This window comes from Zonotrichia leucophrys, chromosome 3, assembly GCF_028769735.1.
Source record: "Zonotrichia leucophrys gambelii isolate GWCS_2022_RI chromosome 3, RI_Zleu_2.0, whole genome shotgun sequence".
Classification (NCBI taxonomy): domain Eukaryota; kingdom Metazoa; phylum Chordata; class Aves; order Passeriformes; family Passerellidae; genus Zonotrichia; species Zonotrichia leucophrys.
The window spans coordinates 35805458-35825662 of NC_088172.1; the positions used below are offsets into that span (position 1 = coordinate 35805458).

The window sequence follows — 20205 nt, forward strand, 5'->3', positions numbered from 1 at the left end:
CACAAGTCCTGTTGGCTTCATTAAACCCTCTTCTCTTAGGCTACCTCACTGTTGAAAGGATTCATACTTCAAAATGCAATTTGTATTTCCTCTGATGCAGGGCATGCATGCAAGAGCACTTTCCCAGGGGCAGGGTGGTAGTGAACTGGTGTATCCTAGATAAGAGTGTTGGCTCGGGGGCAGCAGAATCACAGAATCAATGAGGTTGAGGTTGCAAAAGATCTCTGAGATCATCGCGTCCGACTTCGGGCTGATCACCACCTTGTCAACCGGACCATGGCACCGAGAGCCACATCCAGTCTTTTCCTTCAACAGCTCCAGCGCCGGTGCCTCCACCGCCTCCCTGGCAGCCCCTGGCCGTCTCTATCCACCCTAAGGGCAGAATTAGCAGCCGGTGTCCCGGCTCAAGGGCGGCTGCTGTGTGATGACAGCGTTCTGTCCTGCGTGGTTCTACATCCCTGCACGTCGGGAAACCGCGCATCTTTTCAAGGGGCACAGGAGGCGTTTTGGGGCTGGATGAAAACAGCCTCGGCCCCCTCCAGCCCCGGTCCCCGTCCTTGAGCCCCTGGAGCTGTGGCCGCCGGGAGCTGCACCGCTCCTCTCCCCGCGGAGGGACCGAGGGCGCGGGCTGTGGGGCTCGGGGGGGCGGGGGATCCCCGTCCCGGGCCGTGAGGGCAGCGCCGACGCCTTCGCCCCCCCAGGGCTCTGGGAGAGGGCGGCGAGGACACCGCCCGCTGTCCCTGGGCCCCGCTCCCCGCCCCGCCCCGGGCGCGCAGGTGTCGCTCGGGGTGGGATGTCCGCGGTGCCATGGCAGGGGCTGCGAGGGACACCCCGGCGGGCGAGCAGGAGGTAGGGGCTGCGAGGGGCAGGGCGGCGGTCGGGGGGCTTGGGGAGCCCCTCGGACACAGCCCTGGGCGAGAGCGGGGTCCCGCCACGCCGGCGTTCCGCTTCCATCGCGGGCGGGTCGCAGGCACTCGGCGGGGCCGGGGCAGCCCGGACGTTCTGAGGCCGCCCGGGTCTGTGCAGGGCTTCGTGCGCAGCCCCAGCCAGGGCCTGGAATAGCTCCTGGACCCTTCCCGCCGCCCCTGCGCCCGCTGGAATGCCCCGCGCGGGATTCGCTCGCTGACCGCTGCGGTGCCGGGGAAAAGCGCCTTCGCTTCCCACCTCTGTCCCGTCCAGGGCTGCCTCCCGAACAGAGGCAGGTGGGATGCGGGAGGCAGGTGGGTTCGCTCCCCCGGAGTCTCAGAAACTCCCGATTTCCAGGGGTGTGTTGGGATGTGAGCGAGGGGATCCCACGCTGCCTGCCCAGACTTGCTGCTGGCCGCGGGAGGAGCGGCAGGCAGGTGAGGGTGAGCGAGGACTGCCCCACTCCATGGCTCTTGAGGGAACGCCAGGTGAAACTGGGAAGGGGCAGCTTCCAAACGGAGCGGATGAGGAAGCCTTCCACAGCGTGTTGGGGGCATTCAGCCCATGGAGCTCTTCAGACACCTGGCACGTCCTGTTCGGGCTTGAGTTTTTGTGTTTGGAAAGCATCTGGGTGAATTCATGGCATAAGTCTGCAGATGTTGCGCAGATGCACCATCTTTGTCTCGTGGAGCTCCGCAGAGCTGCATTGCCAGCAGCTGAAAGAATATCCCGAGAAAGCGCCACTGTATCCCACCTTACTCACACTCCCTTTCCTAGGTGTCTGCACACAAGCCCTGCTCCTGTTTTCTTCCACTCAAGGGCGGGCTGATGTCACTAACTAACCTGAAACCAGTCCTCAAGATGCTCGCTGTGAGGGACCTGGGATGCCACCCGTGGTGCCACACTCGTGCTTTCAAGAGGCAGCTGTTTGGTCACTCACAGAACAGAAACATGCCCAGTGTTAATTCCACGTTGAGAGAAAAGCTGACTCCAGAGCTGCTCCTCGCTAGCTACATTTCATTGTTTCTCAGCTAAACCTAGACTAGCATTTATCTTTGAGTCACAGGTTTAGCTGTCTGTTCTTACTGCTTTTAAATTACTTGTTGGTTCAGTTCTGGACTCCACTGATAACGAATAGCTCAGGACAAAACTCTGCGGCTGCTCCCTATGCCTGTAACACAGTTGCTGAGTTGTTTTCAATGAGCTGCAACGCTTTCTGTAGAAATAAGATGTTCTGCTATAAATATTGTATTCAATTTCTGTTCTGTTGGGGAAGGGAAAATTTACAAGTATGGTTTTAACTTACAAGAGAATTAAAAATAAAGGAACAACAGTGTAGGAGAAGCATTAATTTTCCATAACAACATTTAAGCTTTCTATTTAAGGAGCAAAATCAAATCTCTCAGCTATTATGCTTTCTTGGTTTGCCTTGAAACACAATTAAATTTGATATGACGGGAGCGTGTATAAGTGAGAAATTTTCAAGTTAATCTGAGAACAAAAAAACTTGTAACTTTCTTTGACCTTCTGTCCCCTTTCCTCTCATGCCATCATCTCACATTTCTCCTAAAGCTTGTAGAAGCAATTTGATGTTGATGTTCAATTAGGCCACAGGGGTCTCAAAACAAAATTTTCATAGTACTTTTATGTTTTATTCCTATTAGACCTATGCATTTCTGTCTCTAATGATTTGTGGAGTACTTTCAGCTTGCTGACAAACCTGCACAGATGAAGAGGCTTTTACTGGATTTCACAGGAATCAGGCATTTGTGTTTTTTTGAGGAAGCAATGCAGCAGGGACACCCAGCCCTTGGAGGAAAGCCCTGCCAGCTGCTGATAGCCAGAGCTCTGCCCTGCTCAGCGTTATCCTGCTGCTGTCAGCATCTGTGAGCAGTATCATGCAAACCCAACCAAGGCTGGGGGACTTGCTGCTCTAGATCCTGGAGCAGACAGCTGCCATCTGCTGTAGATCCTGTAGCAGACAGCTGCCATATGCATTTTGTGTGCCCTTAATTGTAGGAAGTTAGAGAGAAGGAAATGTGTCAGCTTTACTGGCGCAGGGTCCTACCTTCATTTTACCACTTTCCATTGGGTACTGAGGCAGAGAATGTGGTCATCATCATATGAATTCAACATGGAGAGGCAAAAATCTACTGTGGGCTGATTCTTTTTGAAAGACACTCCAGAATGTGGACTCTGAGGGATTGCTTCTCAGCAGCTAGAAGCTCAGGGACACTCAATGAAATTAGCAGGCAGCAGGTCTGCAGTGACAGTGGCATTTCCTTTCACAGTACATGTCATTGCCATGCAGAACTGCTGTGGTGTTTATGGCTTAATGTACAAACAAGTTCCAAAAGCAATTAGGGAAAATAAAAGGAAAACAGGTATGGAACAATGATCAGGATGTAACTTACCTTCCAGGAGACTCATGAACTGCAGATTCCCTGTTTCTGTGGGTGACCAGACAGGACAACTCTGTTTGCCATTTCTATCTGACAGCTTGTTTTATTCTGAAAATAACATTCATAACCAAAATTTAATTAAAACTTAACTACTGCTGTGACCAAAGTATTAACTTTGCCTCAAGGAGATCTGGGAGCACGGTTCAGAGAGTAGTTGAGCAGCATTCTGGGTGTGTGTGGAATTGCAGTGAGACTTCAAAAATATGTACTAAGATTGTCAATTTTCTAACCATGAAACTGCTGTAAAGACAGGAGTACCACCTGCAGCCTGTAAGTTTAGATTTTGGTTGACCGTTTTGTGTACCACAGCTTTAATTAGATTACTTCATGAGAACTTCACATTCTTCTAAAAACATTTTGGAATCATGTATGTTCTATGGAGGCATTTGCATTTTCTCTTTTACCACAGCCTTAGCTATTGAAAGGACAAGGGGCAATGGTTTCAAAGTAAAAGAAGCGTGTAAGAATGGAATTTTTCACTATGAAGGTGTTGTGGACCTGGCACAGCTTGACCAGAGAAGCTGTGGCTGCCCCATCCCTAGAAGTGTTCAAAGCCAGGTTGGATGGGGTCAGAGCAAGGAAGGTGTCCCTGCCTATGGCAGAGGGGTTGGACTGGATGATCTTCAGGAGTCCTCTCCAACTCAAACCATTCTGGGAGTCTATGAAAATTACTAGTGAGAGTCAGTGTGAAGGCAGCACCACAGATCTAAAAGGTTTTTCAGTTTTTGAGGTTGCAATAGGACACAGGATTAGGATTTGCATAGCAGTGGTTTATATCTCTTGGTTTCAGGTGAAAGTCATCTTGCCAATGCTTGGAGATCAGGAGGGAAAGTATCAAGGGAACCAAACTTTTAAAGTAATTTAATGACTAAAAAAATAAAACTTAAAAAAGGGAATGCCTAAAAAATAAAAAAGTGAGACAAAGTTTTAAAGTACACAGCCCCTAGAGCAAAGCTCAAGGGCATGGGAATGAGTCAAGCAAGTTGTGTGGGCCCACAAGTCTAGGAAAGCTCATATTTATTAGTACTTATGTATGGAAAATGAAGAGTTACTTTGGACAGCAAATGCATAGTCTGTTTGTTTTGTTTGCAATCTCTTATCAAATTAAATAGTATAATTGTTACTATGAAGTCTGTCTTGTGACTGTTTATCACTTTTTTTTTCCCCTGCAAAGAAGAAAATTGCCAATTGCGGCGTAAAGTGAGGCCTGCTGTGGTGATAACATTTTGCAGTTCATGCCCTGACAGTGTCCACTTTCCTTGGGTGTAGTAATGGGATCCCACCCTGTCTTTTTCTGGGAAAACACAAAAAGGAAGGAATCCTGATACTTGTGCTTGTTTGTTCACACCCACTCTGATAAAACAGTTCAAAGGGAAATGTTTAGATGATGAAAGGCTTTGCCTAGAAATCTAAAACTTCTCAAAAATGTTACAGAGTAAAGATGATGGGTTATTAAATTTAAAAATGTTCAGAAATTAGGTAATGTGTCAGAATATCATTGTGGTGGATTTCATTACTCTATTTTTATCCCAATCTAACATAAGAATTACAGGCTTGTGTACTCAGTTCAGAGAGAAGACAGACCCAGGATTAATATTGCTGCTCTTCTTCATGTTTCTTGGCTCCTGTTGGCAGAAAATTTTAAAGAGATACTGAAAGCCTCAAAGTTAAAAATTTGATTTGATGTGTTGTCCCTCTGAAAGGAATACAGATTCACAAAGAGTCATTTTCTTTCTTCGTTTTGAATTTTATGGCATAAAATTAAATCTTACATTTTTTAAAGGGCTTTCCAGTATCCTGGACTTCTACAGTTGGGAAAAAACCCTATGTTCTTCATTAGAATCTCTATTAGAAACTGTAGAAATTTTTGTATTTTAATTACTGGTGTGTACCCTTATTTTCAACATTTATTTTATTTGCCTATTGTATTTGAGAATATTCTTGCATGCTTATGGTACTTTTCAAACATCAAATGACAAATGAGAGACCACAGTTTTGCAGAATGTTGTAAATACACATGGAGTGATTTTCTAAAAAAATCTTGGGCCCAAAATTAATTACCATATGATGCCAATTTTCACAAAGATACAGAAAAGTCAAGTCAAAAGGAAGATATGCAAAGTCAAGTGATTTTGCCAGTGTCACACCAGCATTTTTTGACAAAGGAATAAACAAAGCACAAATGTTTGGGATCTCTTAGGTCTGTGCAACTTTCTGTGAATGATGTGTAATTACTGCGGTATGAGTATATTTATCAATTATTATCTGAAAGGTTAATAAAAGAAATATTTTTTTAAGGTACAAGTTTTCAACCTTTAAAATATGAATTAAGCATTCAAAGACAAAACTAAGCTCAAACAATAGTAAATAATAGTATAGCACTTCTCTGCTGCTTCTTGCTTGTTTCCTTTTAATAACTTGTGAGAGGAAGGTAGGTAAGCCTGAGGGTCATCACAACTCAATTTTAGGAACATTGTAATCTGTTTTCAGGGGCTGAATTAGAGAACAAACCCATTAAAAATCAAAGTAACGAGCACCCAAATGCTTGTTGATGATAGGGGTTGAGGGCATGTGGATTTATTAGTGGAATAGCTGTGAAGCAAATACATTAAAGTGGTGTTAACTACAGACTTTAACCTTACCACTTGTGTAGCTTTTGACTTGTGCACCTTGGTTTAGTCATGGTTTGTTCTGCTTCCTCTCACACAGGGCTACAGGCTCTCGATGTGCAGCAAGATCTGCTACGCCATAGGAGGGGCCCCAAACCAAGTGGCAGGGAGTGCTGCTTCCTTCTTCCTGCAGATCTACCTGCTAGACATAGCCCATGTAAGTAGCACAAGAGACATTTGCAGACTGTAGACTTCACTCTGATATTGTCAGCCATGTCCCTGGAATGATAAAAGAGAAATTAGTTAATAAATATTTTAAATTGTCTCATTGTCATTGCCTCTAGCTGTTCAGCATCCTGGAAACTGCATTAACTTGTCCAGAATTAGTTTTTTTCCCTCTAGTTTTCTTTCTGTCTTGAGATGTCTGTTGTTCATTTTTAGTTTGGGATCATTATTCGAACTTTGGGTGCTGTAGAGCTCACACACTTGCAGACACACAGAAAATCAGTTCTCAAAATTCAGTGTCAGGAGTCAGAGTGTCAGATAGGAGACATCTGAAAACATTAACAGCACCATGCTGAAGTTTTGTTCAATTGGTTTAGGTTAAAAATCACTCCAGTTGCAAACAGTAGCTACCACACTCTTAAGCTGTGCCAAGGGAAATATAGGTTGGTATTAGGAAAAAGGTTTTTATGGAAAGAATGATAAAGTTCTGGAATGGTCTGCCTGGGGAGGTGTCAGAGGTCTTGAAACACATCCCTGGACGTGTTTAAAAAAGACTGGATATGGCACTTGGGGCCATGGTTTAGTTGAGGTGTTAGGGCTGGGTTGGACTCTATGATCTTGAAGGTCTCTTCCAACCCAGTGATTCTGTGATAATTTCACACAATTTTTATTTTGTTTGTCTAAGGTTATTTTGTGGCAAATAAAGCTGAGTTGTCCTTCCTGAAGGTTCTTTGCTTCCAGTTGCCCTCTGGTGCAGAAGCAGACCTGGTGAAACAAAGCATTAGGAGTCATCCCATTCATCTGACTTTCAGCTGCTCCAGCTAGATTTCAGAACAGCAGAGACACAAAGAAAATCAGTCCACAAGCAATTTTTACTGTTCTGTCTTTTCTTGTATGCATGCATGGTAACTAGGACAAAGTACTAGGATAGAAAAAAGGATTTTAGGGAGCTGAGGTGAAATTGCAAGGACTGTGTGAACAGCTGTGAAACTACACGTGGGACTTCAGCACTGATGACTGTTCCTATTTGCTGGAAAAACCAGGATGTTCTGGGTCAGATATCATTACCCATTTGCTGTCTAAAGACATGACATTGTGACTGCAGGTGTCCAAAAGTTAGGTTTTATAGTTTTCCTGTAAAAGTCTGGTATTAAAAGCTGATTTGTAACTTGATAAAATTTTCAACACAATAAGGTGTGTTGTACAGCTGAGATCATCTTGAGTGTATTGTTTTGATCAAAGATGTAGAATGTAGAAGATGCAGATGTAGATGTAGATGTAGATGTAGATGTAGATGTAGATGTAGATGTAGATGTAGATGTAGAAAAGGAGCCAGTTTTGGACAGCAGTGCCCAAGATGTTCAGTGGATGGTGTGGAAACTGAGGAGCTGGAGGTGGAAAAAGGAGCTTGGGGGTGCAGCAGGGAGGTGGAGCAGCTCTAACTAAAGCTGTTGCACACTGACATGAAGGATGGCAGTGCAAACCATTGGAGATGATGAAGCAGGAACTGAATTAGAAAGCTTCTAACACCATTTCCCCAGGGTGCTTAGAAGTATGGCAATTTCCCCATTCTTTGCTTGTCACACAGACTGAAATTTCTGGAAGCAAGGGACTGATCCTTCATGTGTTTGTGTGCAGTGTCCAGAAAGCTGGGATCCCATCCATGCATCTTTGGGCACTACCTAAAAAAAATGACAACAAAATAATTATTTTATTAACAAGCTTCTACTGAAACCAAATAATTTTGCTTAATGTTGGTGGTGATATACTTACACTTTCATTAAGGGGCTTAATTATTTGTTCCCTGGTGATTTAATTTGTTCTTTGAAGTAGTCCTGCAGGGACAGGATTTATTTCAAGTTCTGATAAATAGGTCTGAAATCCTGTGTTCTTTCCCATACATTTTCAGGGGAAAGAATGTAATTATATAGTCACTACCTGGATTTATTTCTTGCCTACTTGGAGAGCAGAATTGTTTTAGCTACTTGAGAGAATGTAAAAGTCACAAAGTGTAATCTTTCATGCATAATCTGGATCTTTCCTAAGAAAATTGTATTTTCTATTAATTTTCTGTAACTTCCAGTTTTTCAATTTAAATTCTTTGTTCCACCTAAGTTACCTGTGTAGACTATAAACATAAATGGAACTCCAAACCACATGGGATCCTCGAGACAAATTGTTGGAGGACACCATAATTCTCTGATTAAAGGATAGTGGTCTTTATTCCTTTTGAGATGCGTGAATTTAGCATATTTTATCTTGTATTTTATTAACACTGAGAAGTTTCTGGCATTGATGCTGACAGACACTGTCTAAATTTAGGAGATAAGAAAATGCAGCCAAGGGATGTATAAGCCCATACCAATGACAAAGACAGGGTGACCACACAGATTCCACCCCTAACATGAAGGAGGTTTTGCTTTTTCCTCAAAGCTTTCTTTCACAAAATGTCAGAACAAAATACAAATCTGGAACTCACCTAATTTGCAGTTTTTTGTTCTTGTCCCCTTCTAACTGCAGTACTTCAACGCCTGTATCTTTCTGACTGCTGTTTTGTGCTTATTTTGGCTTCTGTATCTCTTGAGGAGCAGTAGTGGCCTGTGGGCAGTCCTGGTGCAGCCCCCACAGTGAGTTTGTGTCAGGGCTGGTGGGCTGCTTGCCACCCTTTGGTGGCTGAGGGAGGGCACAGGCCAGCTCAGGTGGATCAGCAAGAAGGTGGGACACAGTCCTGTGCTCATCCCAGCTCCATCCCACCACGCAGCAGTGGAATGGAGAGCCACTGTTGTTATCTGCTGGACACTGCCATTCCCAGTCCTTCCCTGTTCACAGACTCTCTGGGGTGGACTGTGTGTCTTGGAGCTGGTGGTGACAGGAGCATTGGCTGCCACTGCAATTTCACCTAACTTGGGTTAAAATGTAATGGGTGTGATGCTGGAAGTCTGTAGCACCTGCCTTTTGTGCTGGTCATCCAGGACATTCAGAGATCACTGCTTCCTTCTTTCACCTCTGAGAGAACACCTACAGCAAATTCTGCAGGCAGGGCACCTGCACCAGCTGCATTCCTGGTGCTGCTGCCTGGGAGACATCCTCCTTTGCAGGAAAGCAGGGGACACCTGCTCAAGCTTGGTATGTGTCAGCTGTTTTCCAGGCCTTTGGAGCACTGGTATGGTGAAGCACAGAGATGAAGGGACTGCTCTTGTCTGCTCTTGCTGTTTAAGCCACAGAGACTCTTTCAGGAGCTTCTCTCAATAATTGATGTGAGGAACATTCACATTTATATAGATTTCAGTGAATTTTTTTCAGGACTGTAATTGCAGTGACATGAACTGAACACTGGGAAGAGAGCCCACCTGTTTTAACCTGTGTGATGGGAATTCCTAAGCTCTGTACAGATACATGTGAAAGAATAACTGCCTTGCCTGGGATAAACTGTATTTCTACAGAAGCACTAAAGTATGGTCCACTTGGGTTAATTTCAGAAGTTTTTCTACTTGGCCATTTTATTTTTATGTAATCCATGAACGTTTTTGAAGTGAGATGTGATGGACATGTGCTGGCAACTTTGACTTGAGCAGATGTGCCTTACGCAATTCACTTGTCACTGCTCAGTCCCAGGTGGATAAAGTCTGTTGTGCAACAACCTCTTCCTCAGCCCCATGCCACCAGTTGGCTGCCTTGTGATCTCAGGAGAGGAAAAAACATTGCTGCATGTAAACAGCCCCCTCTACCATTTTTTTAGATCAGGTCAAGATAACGATATGGGGGGATGGAGATGTGGGGGGCGGGAAAGCATGAGGGTAATTACAGAGGGACTCTGTCAGATTGTATGACTAAAACAAGGACTTCGCTATTTGACTGATTCATTTTCCTCATCCCAAACACATTCTGGATGTTTCCTTCCTTGCATTTTTCCCTTGTGATCCTTTAAATCACAACACCAATCTCAATGTCTCATTTGTTTGCTATGGATAACCAATAGGAATTTCTATGACAGCAGCAGACGTGTTTTGTAAATCATCATTATTCTTTAAAACACTGAGGTGTTTTTTTCTGGAAAGTTGCTTTATGCTGTTTCATTGTATTGTGAAACAATGGCTCTTGTTTACTGTATTCTGTCTACTTTCAGATTACTCCATTTCATGCCTCTTTGGTGCTGTTCATTGGCAAAGCCTCAGGTGCAGTTACTGATCCTGTTGCTGGCTTTTTTATTAGCAAAAGTAGATGGACAAAAATTGGCCGGCTCATGCCTTGGTAAGTATAAACATGTACATGTATTTATATGTATATGTGAATATTGAGTGTTGTGATCATATAGCCACCCCACTGAATTAGTCTCAGGGATTGTATTCATTCCACATATATAACATAAAAACTAAAAATTGTTATGTTGTCTTTAACTTGTTCACACATGAAATCACAGAAGAGATTTTTTATCACTGGAGATGCAAATAAATGAAGCCAAGAGACTCTTTTCAGCAAAACTGGAAACTGAGTTCTAAAACTTTCTTAAATCTCTGGTTGAATTTTCATCTTTGTCTAGATTTGTTTAGTTTGACTTCAATCTTTCACTTCCATAAGTTTCAATAAGTTGGAACTTATTTCTGCTTATGTCCTAGAGTGCCTTCACATGTCACAATCAACCTTCCAGGAGCTCCTTTAACTGTCCAGGCCTTTCAGTTCAGGGAAGGATGCATGCACAGCTGTGGAACAGATGCTTCTCTTACACCCCATAGTTAGAAAAGTTCATTAAAAAACCACCACGACTCTTACAATGAGTCATGCAGGACTCTCACCAGTCATGAGATGCTGCAAGGTTTTGGTTAGTTTTTTTGTGAAGGAAGTGTGTGATGTTTTGCTGTGACATCTTAACCACGTGTACGTGCTCTCCATGTGCTCCAAGGAGAGGTTGGAGCAATGAATGTTGGCTATATAGGAATGAGATTGACTGGTGTGAAGCAAGAAAAATTGGAAAAGATAGAACCATGCTAGAGGAACTCACCTATGCCATAGGGCATGTGTTTGTTGGTTTTTAGTATTTTGGAAGCCAAGGGGAGATTGATGACTTTGTGAAATAGGGAGCCTTTCATAATTTTATCTCATACATTATATGGATGTATTTTAAATTAATTGCAAAATTTTAATTGATATAACTCATAAACTTGATTTACAACAAAAATCTAAGAGTAAATATGTCCTGAGCAAGGAAGTTGAAATTTCAGGGAAAATGAACACAGTTTTTAGCTGGTTCTCTTTCTGTTATGCAGTTTTATGGCTACAGAAACTTGTCCATGGGCAGCTTATATCTGACAAAATAGAGAAGGCAAGTACTCATTGGAAAAAGGCTGAGATCAGCTGCTCTTAGCCCAGTAAACAGGGTCTTCATGTTGAAGTTAAGCTTTTTTCAAGACTCATGGGAAAAGAGGAGTTTACTGCTGTTTCTCTTTTCAAGACTTGGTTGGAGGCCAGATAAGTGGTGTGGTTTTTAATGACCACTGAATTAACCAAGTAAAAAATCTATCCAAAAGGAAAACAATGAAATTTTTATACAAATGCCATTAGAAGTACTCTGATGCTTTTTTCCCTTTTTTAAAGTTCTCTGAAAACACAGCAAGTGCATGTGTTTATGTTAGTGTTGCATTGATGTTAGAATGATTCCTGTCCTAGCACCAGCATGAACTTATCAGCCCTTTTCACTGTAAACCAGCTCCAGCACAACTTGCGCTTCTTACAGGAAAAGTGCTTATCTAACCCCACCTTTCATCAAACAGATGCTCTTTACAGGAGGATTTTCTCTGGATTTTTTTTGGTAACACTAATATTTTCATGGAAATTCTGTTCCTAGACTTTGAGAGTCAGGCCTCTTTTTTTTTTTTTTTTTTACAAAGCAAAAAATGTGTCTTCCCTTAGCTTAAAAACACTTTAACATTTTGATTTTTTTCTGACTTCTTAACAATCTAGAATGAAGCAATGGATTTTTTTCAGTCAGAAAAGCTTGCCGGCAAAGCAAGAACCTTACTAAGGGAGGTGAATATTTAACTATTGCTTAATACTGTCCTCAATATAACACAAAGTCATCAATCACTTATTTAATGGCTTTAAAAGGCAGAAGCAGACATTGACTTGAAATACTGGTCTAACATTTTGTCAAAAGAGATAATAGCTGACAATCAGATATTCAGCAACTCCAGCAAGGCTTTGAAAACTCCCTGGCATTAGAGAGGAAAGGAAAATGTGGGAAAGGGGAGAACAATACCAAGAGGGTTGTTGCCAAAAAGTTGCATGAAAAAGTGACTGTGAAGATATTTAGTGATGCCTCTGCCTGGACACCATCTGGAAGAGCTCATGCTTTTGCATAGGAAGGTAGATTCCCTCAAATGTGTTGGGATTTTACCCTTGTTTGTTTCCCATTGCTGTGGGTGAACTGTGGGCTGGGGACCAGAGGGGCAGAGAATACCAGAACCTGGCACTTTCCTGGTAAATGTTCAGCTCCCAGTGATGCTGTCCATCCCAAACAGCAGTGTGGGAAAGCCATTGTTTTACTAAACTATTTACCCACATTACTCTTTTGTATTCCAGGTTTTCAGTTCTCGATTGCAAAACAATCAGCTGACCCCCAATGTCAGTAGTGCTGTTGTGAAGGGATTAATCTGTTTTCTCTTTTATGTGTTTGGAAATTTTTTGTCAGGATCTTGGTCATCTAAATACATTGTTCAGTGCCTGATTTACAAGAATACAGGACAGGCCTGATGCTGCAGCTCAGACTTTTAGGAAATAATAGCATCTGACCAGTTCTGTATCATGGAGTTTAACAAATGCTATTTGCATGAAATAGGTTTTAGACTAATGTCATTAATTTCTGGTTAATGGCAATGTCTGGAGTATAAGTTTCTTTGGTTTTTCTTCATAAGACACCTTCCTCTCTGAAGATGATCCTTTTGTGTTTGAAGTGATTAGGAGTTAAATGGAGGAAATTATCATCTACCCAACTAGACACAGTGTAGGAGCTTTCACAAAGGGTTGTCCATTGTCTCTTTTGCTTTTTTGAATGTTTTTAAGTGTATCAACATATTTACACTTGTTTAAAGTAGCAGTGAAGAGACTAAGTTCAGGGAGAAACCAAAGACTCTAAAATTAGAAGGGGGAATCTCAATAATAAGTAAACTCATGTAAAAATTTCTAGAGCATGCAAAGACATGATGAGAGATCTTATTTTTTAGTGATTCTTTCTAATAAATGTGTAATCTGAGAGATGTGCCAAGGAATGGCAATATAGGTGTGCTGTTAAATGCATGTGAAAGGAAATTATGTCTCTTCTGAGTGGGATATTAATTTAGGTGTAGCTCTTTTCTTTCAGACTCACTGGGGTTTTTTCCTCTTTATGAAAGTATTAATCTGTGTATTTATATCTTTTGTATTAATATTAATATATTTTATATTAATCTGTGTATTTAATGCACATTAAATGTTGATATTTAAATGCATACATTACTGCAGTTAGAAAAACTGCACATAAATTGTGTTATATGGATTATTAGCAGGAAAATTTAATGTGCTTTGCTATCATTATTTTAAGATTGTTGATGTGTGTTAATTTTCTTCTCAGGGTGCTGGCATGTACACCCTTCACAATAATCTCCTATTTTTTAATGTGGTACCTGCCTCCGTTTGTCTCAGGAAGAGTTGCCTGGTACCTGACTTTCCACTGCCTTTTCCAAGCACTGACCACAGTAAGTCGATTACAGGTCAGGATGTTCTCAGCAGGGACTTGCTTGTTGTCTGTCTATATTAGAGTATTCAAATTTGGTAAACTTGTTTTCACATTTTACTTCAAGTTCTAGTGAGTTTAAGGGACAGGCAGATGCCCTTTTATCAGACTCTTCTGGTTGATGGTTTCTGCCAATGCTTTTTCTGGTAAATGAACTGCTAATTCATCCAGGTTACCTCCAGTGCCCTCAACTCATTCTTGTATAGATGTTCAGATTCCTAATTCCACTTGGACATCCAACTTCTCAGGAGAAGATTAGGAATTCTGTATTCCCATATTAAGCTTGAATATTTCCCTAAGTCCTTTATTCTCCCAGTAGAAAGATGGTCCAGAAGGCATCCATAATTGTTTTAAATAATTTCTTTCCTCTTTCTCTTAGAAACACAGGGTTTCCCTGTCAGTTTTGAAAATGTACACAGGTACCATTTTTGATGGACATGAACAGAAAATCGTTTTGTACAAACATTGTGGGATGCAGAGTGCAAGACTTAATTTGGCAATGGATTTCTGGAGTGGTGGGAATACCAAAGAGAGCTTGGTTATTCAAGCAGGTTCATGTCCCAGTTCCACTTTGCAGTGGCCTTAACTTATGCTTAAATTAAGGAGTGTGTGACACAGTGGCGCTGAAAGAGCAGTTTTCACTATTATCTCCTGGATTTACGTAATTAGACAGATGTATGAAATATTTTGGGTATTTGTATAGTCTTCTAGCTTGAATAAAGTGGAAAACTGTATTTCTTCTTTATGGCTTGGCTTCCTGTTAGTTAGCTCACATTAGGAGCACAATGGTGTCCTAGTGCAAAGAAAGCAAAGTTCTTTTGAGTCTCTCAGTGAAGGATGTTTTCCCAACGAAACTGAAGGAGCACAGCATCGAGGTAAACCCTCTGGGTATTTTATTATTTATTATTTGTATTCTGAAAGATACTGTTTTCCTTTTATATGCTTTTCAAACCAGAAAGAAATCATGACTGTGAGCACAAAAATTAGTTGAGGGTTCTTAGTGTTCTGAATGAATGTTCTAAATTAATTCCAAGGTCCCATTAAACCATTTTCTTGGATATCAAAGGAATACAGCAGTTTTACCCCGACATTTCCTATGTTCTTTCTTTCCATAGTTATTCCAAGTACCATACTCTGCCCTCACCATGTTTCTCAGCACGGACCAGAAGGACAGAGATTCTGCAACAGCATATAGTGAGTGTGATCTGGGCTCTCTCTTGGGGAATGGGCTGAGTTTCATTGAAAATACTTCTTAATCTATAGGAAGTTCTTAGTGATTTGTGCCCCTAAACTGGACTTCTACAAGAATGTTTTAATATGTGATGAAAACTAATTTGTCTTCAAAGGAATTGCATTTTTCAAGTTAAATAGGAGACGTTAATATTTTATTGTCTCAAATTGTCTGATCAGCTATAAACTCTTTTTGGTTTATTGCTAGCCAGAGGAAACAATAAAAAAATCACTCCTAACCAAGTCAGGGTAAGGAATAATGATTTAATTTCAAGGTGATTTGTAGGGGGAAAACCAAGAAACATTCAATTAAAGAAAGTATAAAAGTAATTTTGAGGAGTTTGTTGTTTAGGTTTTGTTTGGGGTTTGTTGTTTTGTTCTGTCACCTTCTTTTTTTATTTCATATTTCCTCAGATTTATGTGTTTCATGTTATAAATTCAGATGCCAAACCCGTTTTCTCAGGTTTGAGGTTAAGTTTTCTTGGTTCTATGAGTTCTCAGAAAAAAATTTGACACCTAATGTGTCAAGACACCTAACCTCACCAAAAAGGAAAGTAATTTTGTGTGCATGTTCACACCAACTGAAACATCTTTTTTCATTTAATCTGTGTCTTTAAAATTAATGCTGGCATACACCAGGTAGTTTAAAGGCAGATCTTGTTGTAATACAGCTAGCACTCTGAGTGTATTAGTTAAAAGAATGAGGCTTTCCAGACCATATCTCTGTCTCTTCAACAACCAAAACCAGACAAACTTTTAGCTTTGAAGCAAATCAATCAGACCAAAAAAAGCGCAGTGAAAATATTTTCAAGATTTCCTGTATAGATCATAAATTGAATGCAAGAACAGTTTCCTCCCCTCCTACTCTCTTCAGCTCTGTTCTCATGTCTTCTTTACTGTGTAATTGCATTAAGCAAGATAAAGAGAAAAAGGTCAAATATTACATGTAAGACTTCTCTATGTCTTAACTAGTCCTGAAGGTGTTGCTTTAGAATATCTTTTAGGGTTTTTTGTTGCATCTGTTTTGTCTTCCTGGCAAGATCCCTTTTCTCTTCCATTAGTCCTTCTAACTCTCAACATCCTTGATTATGTTGAGACCCACAGAGGCACAGTGAAATAGTGAGAAGAACTGAAAATGTGATGTCAAAATTTCTATATATGATATCCCCTGAGCAACCCAATCCCTCTCCAGAGATAGGAACTGTTGTAATTTGCATTATTATCAACTGTCTTTAAGAAAAAGTCTGGACTGGCAGCCACAGGACAGGACTAAACAGCAGGAGATTCCAGTTGTGTTATATTCTTTGGCACTGAATGTATTCTGAGTCATCTGGCCTATATTCTTACTAAATCTATGTACCTAGTGTTTTCTATTGTCTGGTTTTATGTCTTCAGAGGCTCTGATCCAAATAAATGTGCTTTCTGATCTGCTAGTCCCATGCAGGGCTTCACAGGCATGTGAAACTTGTACTCATAAAAGCTGTTGAACTCCATGGCTGAGAGGTGTCACACATTTGTGGTGTCATTTATTGTTCAGAAAGGGTTTAACTTTTGAGTGTACAGCTGTTCTCCTAAACCAAATTAAAGTGGTGGAATGAACCAAAATTTTGACTTTTCAAATGTTGGTATTTTTGTGCATGTTGATATAATATTTGTTTGGAGCAAAGTGTTCTTGTAATGATTATGCTTATGCTTATATGAGAACCCTTTTCTTTACCTTTTCCTTTTTTGGTAAGTGTTTTACTTAAACACTTCTGCCTCTCTCTGGGCTTCATAGAGAATTCTTCATGTTGATAGACTATCTTGGATGCAGTCAGTTGTTCAGGCATTTATTCAGCTGTAAAAGAAAAACAGCTGTGTCATATGAAGTGTGCGCTTAAAAATAAGGTTGAGATCAGAGGATCCATTACCCTCTGCTGGAGACAAGCAGAACTGCTTATTATAAATTTTAACCTGTTGCTGCTATTGATGCAAGGTAGAAATACTGGATTCCAAAGTTGCTTTAACATAACTCCTACTTACATTCTGGCCAAAATACAACCTACTTCAGGGTACAATCTGCTGGCAGATCAGCTTTCTTGGCTGATGTGGAAAGTAATACATCATAAATTCTGGGCACACAAGAACTTTGAAGGATACCTGTTCCTCAGCTCTTGCTACTACTTAGAAAATAGTTTCACAGTGGTTATATTTCTAGTGCCTCTAATGATGCTTCTGGGTTTTATTCTATACAAGTTCTTGATAAAATGCAGATGTAGAGTTCTAGACAAAGGTTATGAATGTGTAGGTGGTGTTTGAATGAAAGGTGTGATTTGACTGCATTGCCTTTGCACTGAGTTTGGAAGCTCTGCAGGGCCCAACTGAGACCAGTTTGTGTCCAAACACTTCAGACCAGGTTGGAGTTTGATTTCCACCATCTGCCAGGATTTTTGTGTGCATGGACTGAATTGCAACATTGCTGGTGAGATTGGATGTGAAGTTTGGGGAAGGGGCTTTTTTTACTTCCCATTGGTTTAAATTAATGTTGCATGGCACCTCAGATTTTCCACTCAAAAGTATTTTCAGTTAGAGAACAAAGTAGCAATGGTTTAAAAGGTCCAGGTCTCCTAGGGAGTCTCTCTTCCCTTACTGGATCTTGCATAAGTACAGACAACCTGCATTGCTGCAGTGTTTGAACCCCTCACAATCTGTGTGCATTGCCCTCCCTTTAGATGGTGAAGTATTTTTATTCCTTTACAGTGACACACAAGAAGTCACATGTCTGAAGTCACTGAAGGCTGTTATAGATCAGGGGACTTGAATAAACATGAACCTAGGAGCTTTTGAAAGAGCTATCACATCCCAGAGGGAGCAGGTTAACCACCAGGACACAACCTGCTCTGGAAGCATCCCTTCAGAATCCTCCATAGTGCTTCTCAGAAAGAAACATATGACCCTGGGAGCCACTGAAAGAGAAAAAAATAGAAAAAACCCCTGAAGTTTGGGTCAATGAGAAGTCCATTCCCTCACAAATGGGAAGACTTTCCCCCCATCTTTAATCTGTTCATGCATTCAGCCCCAATATATCTTTATGCAAAATGTGTAAAAAGTCTCTGGAGCTAGGACAGGAATTCAGTTTATCTCCTGGCCACGGGGATGCTGGATATGGCCATGTTGCAGGGAAACAGGCACAGCAGGCTTGAAGTCCCTCAGGGTGAGGAGGGTTTAGAATCCAAATTTCTCACCATTTGCCTTAACACAGCTGCAACACCTGGTCAGGTTGTTGATCAATTTCACAAGATGATGCCCATGGTTAGATTTTTCTTTTCCTAAGTGAAGGCTTTGGTTGGTATTTTTTAGATGATCCCTTTTTCTGGTGAGAATTAGTGATCTGAATTGTTCTCTGAGGTTGAGGTAGATAGTTCTTCCTGACTCTGGCCTTAGGCAATTAAGAACAGCACCTGCTGTTTCCAAGAGCTTTGTAGCAGTACTATTTCCATAAACCTGAGGCAAGTATCACTTTATTTTACAGTTGGAGGACTCAGAGGTCTGATTAGATAAGTGTTTCACAAGTTGATGCCAAGTTTGAGATGAACAGTCTGATATCATGATTCCAAGTCCTACTTTGGAAAAATGGCATTTAAAAAGTAGTTCTATTCTGGTCCTCAAGATTAAAGATCTCCATGTTATCCCTCCCCTTGGGGCTCCTAATCTCAGCATTCACATTTCTCATGCAGCTTGTGTAGAAAAGGCTCTTTCATGGATGCTTCTTCCAAATCTGATGAGAAAATAAATGACAAAACTCTCTGCCCTTGAAACTGTTCTATTACTGACCTTTCAGTTCTTCTGTTCTTGGCATTGCTCATTCCTGTAAGAGGAAATGATTTGATAACATTTCCCTTCAGCGAGACAGATGAGAAAGATTCCCATCCTCAGTGCACATTTGTGCTTCCATTCTTTAGGAATGACCATGGAAGTGCTTGGGACCTTGATTGGAGCTTCACTTCAGGGGCAGATTGTGGCCAGTGCTCATGTCTCTCCCCACTGCACTGTGAATCCCTCAGTAAACACCACTGACTCCTGGCATGACACTCCCAGCATTCCAGACCCCTCAGATCTTCTGTCTCATCAAGTAAGTGTCTGTGAACACACTAAAATAGCCTATGGAGAAGGGTGGGGATGTTTCTCTAATGCCAGATCATGTCCAGCAGGATGAGTGTGAACACAATTGCCTTGAAATCAGTGATGCTGGAGCTCAGGCAATGACCTTGTTGCAGACAATGCTTTCCATCTCTGCTGTCCTTGCAACCCCTCCTCAGTGTGACACCAGAATTTCTTTGAGGAGCTTTGCAGGAGGTGCCAAACCCATAAAGCAGCTGGGAAGAACTTGGCCACCCTTCCTTTTCACTAGGGGCTGATTTACAGTTTATAGAAACTTAGTAAGAAAAGCACATTTTACCCCTCCAGAAATACTCCATCCAGTCCTGGGGACCCCAGCGCAAGAAAGACTTGGGTCTATTAAAGCAGAGCCAGAGGAGGGTCACAAAAATGATCAGAAGGTTGGAGGACTCAGCCTGGAGGAGAGAAAATTCCAGGGAGAACTTATTGCAGCCTTTCAGTACAAAAAGGGGATTTTAAAGATGGAAGAAACTTTTGACCAGAGTTTGTAATGACAGGACAAGAAGGAATGGTTTTAAACTAAAGAGGGTACATTTAGATTAGATATTAGGAAGATTTTTTTTTTAATTTTTTTTTTTTTTACGATGAGAGTGACAAGGTACTGGCGCAGGTTGCCCAGAGAAGCTGTGGATGTTCCATCCCTGGAAGTGCTCAGTATCAGGCTGGATGTGGCTCAGAATCTAGTCCAGTGGAAGATGTCCCTGCCCATGGCAGAGGGCTGGAATGAGATGATCTTTGAAAGCCACACCCAACCCAAAGCATTCTATGATTCCATGAAAAAAGTGTGGCTACAGCAGGATCTTTCAGTTCAGCAACACTGATTTCCAGAGGAGGTTCCACTGGAGATCTG

General features: G+C 41.6%; 1 protein-coding gene across 1 annotated transcript in view; it reads left to right on the forward strand.

The window, feature by feature from the left end:
* The first annotated feature begins 803 nt into the window (after positions 1-803).
* MFSD2B (MFSD2 lysolipid transporter B, sphingolipid) overlaps positions 804-20205 on the forward strand; it is a 37920-nt gene continuing 18518 nt past the window's right edge. The window contains exons 1-6 of the mRNA XM_064707794.1: positions 804-849; positions 6078-6194; positions 10329-10453; positions 13806-13929; positions 15083-15161; positions 19139-19308. Of these exons, the coding sequence (XP_064563864.1) occupies positions 808-849; positions 6078-6194; positions 10329-10453; positions 13806-13929; positions 15083-15161; positions 19139-19308 (657 nt within the window). The 5' untranslated portion in view covers positions 804-807. The remainder of the gene's footprint in view (positions 850-6077; positions 6195-10328; positions 10454-13805; positions 13930-15082; positions 15162-19138; positions 19309-20205) is intronic.